At 46.1% G+C, this 6913-nt stretch overlaps 1 protein-coding gene across 1 annotated transcript; it reads left to right on the top strand.

Moving 5' to 3' along the window:
- The first annotated feature begins 2056 nt into the window (after nucleotides 1-2056).
- Syce1 (synaptonemal complex central element protein 1) lies at nucleotides 2057-6175 on the top strand. Its single transcript, XM_046448770.2, has 11 exons — nucleotides 2057-2099; nucleotides 2795-2854; nucleotides 3209-3283; nucleotides 3868-3915; nucleotides 4165-4219; nucleotides 4407-4496; nucleotides 4713-4776; nucleotides 5440-5506; nucleotides 5581-5704; nucleotides 5776-5886; nucleotides 6046-6175. Exons 1-11 carry the CDS (start codon nucleotides 2072-2074, stop codon nucleotides 6149-6151), a joined length of 828 nt encoding a protein of 275 aa, XP_046304726.2. The 5' UTR covers nucleotides 2057-2071; the 3' UTR covers nucleotides 6152-6175.
- Nucleotides 6176-6913: the final 738 nt, after the last annotated feature.

Below are 6913 nucleotides of genomic sequence, written 5' to 3'. Positions count from 1 at the left end.
TCAAATATGTATTGGTAACTTTTATATAAAAATAATATAATTTTATGTTATCGTTAGCTTTCATTTACTGTAACAAAATATGTGAAATAACTTAAAAGAGAAAAGGCTTATTTTGGCTCACAGGTTTGGAGATTTCAGTCTATGATCAGTTGGCCCTGTCACTTTTGGACCTGTGGTAAGATGACAGTCGTGGCAGGAGTGCATTGTAGTGGAAGATGCTTACCTCATGACAGCCAGGAAGCAAAAAGAGGCAGGGAGAAATGACCAGAGTCCCAGTAGCCCCTTCAAGAGTCACATGCCCCAATGTGACTGGGAGATTTTCAAATAGGTCCCACCTCTTAAAGGTTCTAATACCTCCCAATACCACCACACACTAGATATCAACCCTTTACCACATAAGCATATGGAAGGCAAGAATCCAAACCACTGCATTTTTATCTCCTTTTCTCCACTCATCTATAAAAATGATTGTTTACCTTCACTGTATTGATTTGGAAATTGTTAAACAACTTTAAAAAATTATTGGTGAATGTAAGCATATGTCAAAGTTGAAAACAAGGTATAATTACTCTCATCTTACAGCTTTAACAGCTAATAACTATTGGCCATTCATTTCTGTTTTGTTTTTTACCATACCCACTCCCTACTGCCCACTTCAATATTTCATTTTAAAGCATCCAAGACATCATAGAGTACCATCCATAAATATCTTCATGTGTATCTCTAGAAAATAAGCACTTTCCAGGAAACTAATGCCATTATTGTATTTTTATAGTAGAAAAAATAGTTTCTTCATTTCATCAAATAGCTAGTCAATTATGAAAGCTTGCTGATTGTGTTAGTATTTTTATTTATTTGAACCCAGATCCATTTACAGACCATTGTTTGATATTTATTGATGTGTCTCTTTGAGGGTCTTATTTTCCTCCTCTTTTATTGTTAGGAGGGTCTGTCTTCCTCCTTTCTTTTCCCTGAAAATTTATTTGTGAAATGTTTTTTTCCTGTTTAGGTTCCCAGTCTGGATGTTACTAATTGTACTCTGATATACCTTTTAGCATGTTGTTCTATCCTTGAATTTTTTCTGAATTGCTATTTAGATCTGATGCTTTGGTAAATCTGAGCATCATTTTTTGGCAAGAGTTCTTTTTGCTTTAGTTGGTTCATGATGTCTGGTTACCTTTATTGTGATGTTAATGACATAAGTTATTTCCTAGGCCTCATTAGAGGGTTAAAAATGGACATGTAAGCTGGGGGCAGTGGTGCATGCCTGTAATCCCAGTGGCTTGGGAGGCTGAGGCAGAAGGATCACGAGTTCAAAGCTAGCCTCAGCAATGGTGAGGCACTAAGCAACTCAGTGAGACCCTATCTCTAAATAAAATACAAAATAGGTCTGGGAACATGGTTCAGTGGTCAAGTGCCCCTGAGTTCAATCCCCAGTACCCCCCCAAAAATGGATGTATGTAATGACTATGAAATTAATATGAAATGTTACTTTGTAGGGAACCAGGATCATTGTTGATTATACATAGGAAAACTATTTGTATATGTGTATATGTATATATGTGTATATATATGTATGTGTATATATATATGCATGTGTGTGTGTATATATATATGTGTGTGTGTGTATATATATACATGTATACCTTTAACCAGATAATATTTTTAAATTTTCTTATGTCCTTGTTTTGTATAAAACTTTCTAGAATTTCCTAATGGTTAATGTCATCTGCCAGTTGCAGTGATTTTCAATTTATTGCTAGTTTTTTATATCCCTTTTATCCATTATTACTTTGTAAACTTTGGCTCAACTTTGATCGCAAACAGTAGAGTGCAGTCATGCCTTTACCTTGAGTTTCGTGAAGAGGCTCTATAGTGTCATTACACTGTAGGTGGAAAAGCTGACCACAGACGCACCCAGTTCATCTTAAATGCCCTGTCTGCCTCAGGACAAGGAACATACGTTGCTCTGTTAAGAGACTTCCCCTGGCCTTTCACCCTACTGCATTCTGAAATGTTTGGTTCTGTCTCCACAGGGCAGGATGTGTCTACACAAAAAATTGAAGGCTTGATGGAAATGGTGAAAAAGCTGCAGAAAGGTCAAGAGTCTCCTCTGTGTATTAGGTTTAGCCTGAGGTTTGAGGTTAGGCAGATGTGGGTTTAATCCTAGCCCCACAGTTCACAACCCTGGGAAATTATTGCATTCACTTTCACTTTATTTTAAAATTCAATATTGTAAATGATAAAAAGGGCTCTATGATTCAAAATTGCAGAAATATAAGGAGTTAGAAGGCAATGTTTTTTCCTCAAAATGCTGTCCCAAGCTCCTTGCTGGTCACCCACTTGGCTCCCACAGCACTCCTGTTAGATCCAGAGGTTTTTACCTACACCATACTTCCTTCTCCCTCAGCTCCACTACCCGCTACTTGCTCACTAAGCTTCTCCCTCCCCTCTTTAGGGTAAGCCTTTGCACTGACTACCCACACTCTACCCGAGAGCTTCAAGGCCTGTCCTCTTGTGTGATATGGGGCCCATAAGACATTTTCCCATTCCTACTCCTGCATTCTTTACCCCTTGCCCCACTTCATTTCTCATGACTGCAGTTATCACAACCTGATTCAGAATCTCTATTGGTCTGTATTTTGTCTCCCTGCCCAGAATGTGAGCCCATGATGTAACACCTGTGCACAGGAGATGCTCAGTAGATTTGTGTAGAGTGAGATAGTAGACACAGGCAGGCACCCATCATCTCTGCCTGCTCTGTCATCATCTCAGTCTCCTTTCCTCCCTGCAGCTGGAAGTCTAGAGCCCCAGATTGAGGTCCTGATTAACCGAATTAATGAGGTTCAGCAAGGTGAGCTCAGGGACCTTGGCTGTTTTCCAGAACTGGCTACATGCTTTGCCAGCCCCAGGGCAAAGTAAAAATATAGAAGCCTGTGTTTTAAAAAAAATATGTATATAGATATGTCATGACATTAACAACAGAGTATTAAGTACAGAACTCTCTGCATGCAGCTACCGTAGTCTGCCTGTGAACTTGATCCTACTGCTATGCAAGCCTGGCAAGAAAGGCTTGTACTGTGAAAGTTACCTGCTCTGTAAAATCTGGGCCCCTCTAGTTAATACTTGAAAACAAGTATTAACTGTCACTGTTTGCGGTGAGAGGTTGTACTCATTCAATGTCGTGTCCATCTGCTCTCTGATGAAGCAAAAAAGAAAGCGAGTGAGGAGCTGGGAGAGGCCCGGACTGTCTGGGATGCCCTTCAGAAGGAACTCGACTCCTGTAAGCAATCTAGAAGTCAACAGCGGTCCCCACAATGTCTCAAGCCTCTCCTAACTTAGTTTTCCAGATACTTAGTATTCTTACCACAGCCAAGTGTCCTGCCCTCTCTGCAGCTTCAGATTCTTTATGTCCTTCCAATACCCTGTTCTCATGGTGGAGTGTTCTAGAAATGCCCACCAAGCACACCTTTGCTGGGCCTTTGCCAGGATTCTCTGTGTTCCCCCAGATTATACAAGTCCCTGTTGCCTCTGTTACCATTCAGGGTTGTCTTGTGTTCCCTTCTCAGAGAGTCCTTCCCTAGTCATCCTCCCTAAAGACACCACCCTGCCTCCATGTGGTCAAATGCCCCTTCCTCCTTGACGTGTTTCTTCCCAGCCCTGGTGGGTGTCACAAGATCCTCACAGACAATCTTTGTGAATCCAAGGGCCCTTGGTGTTTATAGGGAGGGTGGGCACCAAGAAGAGGGTGCTCACCTCAAGAGGTCCTTGATTGGGTTGAGGACAGGGCTCTACACAGTTCCCCATGTGACTCTCTGACCATATCATGGGAAGTCCTTGATGCTAAACATTCTCTGTGCTTTCCAGTGCATGAAGAGAAAGTACACCTGAAGGAGATATTGAGCAAAAAGCAAGGTATTTCTGGCTTCTGTGTTTCCAGGCTTTTGCCTGTGCTATTCCACAGAAGCCCACTCTTCCTACAGTACCTGAAGCCTTTAAAAACCCCTGATTTTGTGTTCCTCTTGTGGTTTCCACCAGACTCAGAAAATATCAAAACCCAATAAGGTGCCCACACATCTGATATGATCTGTCCTTATTCCCTCTGCCCAAACCTGGTGCCTTGATGGGCTCTTATAGAGAGGGCCCTGTTATTCTCCCTTGCAGAATCCCTGAGGATCCTTCGTCTACACTGCCAGGAGAAGGAGAGTGAGGCACAGAGGTGAGAGACCATGCTTTCATGGATCTCCTGAAATCTCACAACGGGGGGAAAGTGCTCCTGTCACCCTCTCTCACCCACTACCATGTTACCAGACATGAACCTGAATAAAGGGATAGAACAGAAGCCCCTCAACCCCCTCCCAAGGAGTCTATCAGAGATTGTGGATGAGGGCTGCCTCCCTTTCCAGGAAGCATACCCTGTTGCAAGAGTGCAAGGAGAGAATTTTTGCCCTGAACTCCCAGATTGAGGAAGAGAAAAACAAACAAAGACAGCTAAGGTAAATCCTGTGCATGAGATCTGGGGCCCAGAGAGGCACAGGTAGGGTAATGTTAGGGATGAGTTAGAGAAGCTGGCTGAATTGAGCCTTGGAGGGTCCAAGGGGTGAAATTGCTCCCCATGGAGCACATGGCATATCCCAAGGGCTATGTATGAAGACCTAACTGGGTCAGTAGTCTCAGCCCAGGGTCCTCATGCCTGTGTGGTTGGGCCCCAGGTTGGATTTTGAAGAACAGCTGGAGGCTCTGATGAGCCAGCACAAGGACCTCTGGGAATTTCACGTGAGTCACTTTGACATGCTTTTGACCTTTCACACCTCATCTGCCCCACCTGTTCCTGTGCAAGCCCTGGTGGTCCTGTTGTCACCATTCCCCCAATTCAGCTTCTTGTCACCACCTTCAAGGCACCCTATGTGCTTATTGCTGGTCCTGCCCACCTATCTGTGCTGCCGTCCTGTGTCTGTTCAGTGGTCAGGAGGAATCCTGATGAAGCCAAGGTGGAGTCCTCCATTATTGAGGATGTTCACAGATGGGAAGACGGAACAAGCAGCAGGTGCTTGTCCACAGCGGATCCCAGACATCAAACAAGGAAACATGAATCAGGAGGGAAAGGATCAGTAAGGAGGCCAGAGAGGGCAGGAGAGAAGGGGAGGAGCTTCAGTACTGTGCTGGTGACCATATCTCTAGATAAAGGGCCAGAGGCATAGGTTTTGGGGTTTCTCTTGTGTAAAACTTGCCCAAGGCCTGTTTCTGGGGAATGGGGGGGATGGGGAAGTCAGGAATTACAACTACAAAGGTCCTGAGGCTGGATTGTGGCTCACATACACAGAGGGGCAGGGTACTAGGAAGTGAGTCCTGGTGAGGGGGTCAATGGCCACGTCCAGGCAGATTTCTTTGAGGCATGGGAAGCTGGCAGGTGTGGACAAATCTTTCTGCCCCCTTCAGAGGCCAGAGCAGCTAGCAAGGGAGACCTGCACCCTGGACAGCAGCAAGGAGCAGCTGCTCAAGGAAGGTGAGGCCAGGGAGAAGGGTGGCCCTGACCTGGCCTTCCTGCCTATACCTGCTCACAACCCCTTCCCACTGCAGAGAAGTTGGTTGAGGTGAAGCTGGAGGATGTCAAGCATCGGCTGTGTTCTCTATGCAGGCCTGAGGGGCCCTCCACCCTCACTGAGGGGCTCTTCCTCCGCAGCCAGGAGGCAGCTGCAACAGTGTAAGATATGGAAGGTGGGGGTGGGCAGAGGGAAGAAGTGACCCATGCTGACTCCCCACCTTGCCCCATAGGCACCTCTTCAAGGAAGAGAACCAGAAGGCTGAGGAGCTCCTGGAGGCTGCAGCCCAGCACCACCAGCAGCTGCAGCAGAGGTGCCAGCAGCTGCAGCAGAAGCGGCAGAGGTAGGCATAGAGCCCCTATGCCCTCACCCTCTTCAGGAAGGTGGATGAAGGGTCTCTCTTCCCTTCCCCACCTGTGTCTTCACATACTCTTGTCTCTCCTGCACCCCTTTACCTCTTCCATTCCTAAATTCATCTTCCTACCTACCCCTTCTGGATCAGGCTGAAGGAAGAGCTGGAAAAGCATGGATTGCAGGTACCTGCTCAAACCCAGAGTTTGCAAGAGGAAGGAGCTGGCCCACAAAAGGTGGTGATTCCTGGAATCTGATGGAAGGAAGCACAGATATATCCTAAAGGGAGGGCAAAGAGGGGCCTAAAATCCTCAGAGGTGGTCTGTGGGCAAAGGGTGTTCCCTTGGGGGCATAGACAAGGCCTATCAAAGGCATGGAGATATGAGGTGAGAAGGGGTGGTGTGGGCTTAGGATTGATGAAGACTGCCACCCTTGACCCTGACCTTCCACAGGCCAGCCCCAAGACTCTAGAAGTCCATGAGGAGAAAGACTCTGACCTGCCTACCAAGCAGGGCCTGATGCCCTTTTAGACCAGGATGTGCCCCACCCTCAACCTCATCCCATGGGGCCACAAGAAATAAAGGTGCTATTTTGGTACAGTCTGCCTCAGCTGAGTCTGTTTGTGTGAGGGAAAGAGGGTTTAGCCAAGACCCTCAGGTCCTTGAGACTGGTGAAGTCTTGTCCCAACTTTGCCTCTTGACCTTTACATTGCAGGCATTCAGTAAATGCTTCCCAACCTCCCGGGCCTGGTCCAGCATGTAGCTTCAGGCCGCCAAACAGTGTGGAGTCAGAGGGGTTGGCTCCAGTTCTCTTCTGCAGGGTTGTGGCAGGATGCATGAACTCCCTTATGCCTAGTAGAAGAGCCCTTCTATGTCCTAGATACTGTGTTCTGGGCAGAGGGATGCAAGTCTGAATGTCTCACAATGGGCCCAGTGAGTCTGAAATCCACTGATGATTTAATTACTTCATGTAGACTCTCAGAAATAAAAATTAGGGTAAGATGAAGTGGGACCCAAAGC

This window comes from Marmota monax, unplaced genomic scaffold (genome assembly GCF_021218885.2).
Source record: "Marmota monax isolate L192 unplaced genomic scaffold, Marmota_monax_Labrador192_F-V1.1 WCK01_AAM20220418_F8-fsc00076, whole genome shotgun sequence".
In the NCBI taxonomy this organism is placed as follows: Eukaryota; Metazoa; Chordata; class Mammalia; order Rodentia; family Sciuridae; genus Marmota; species Marmota monax.
The sequence above is the reverse complement of the archived record's forward strand: the minus strand, read 5'-3'. Positions and strand labels throughout refer to the sequence as shown.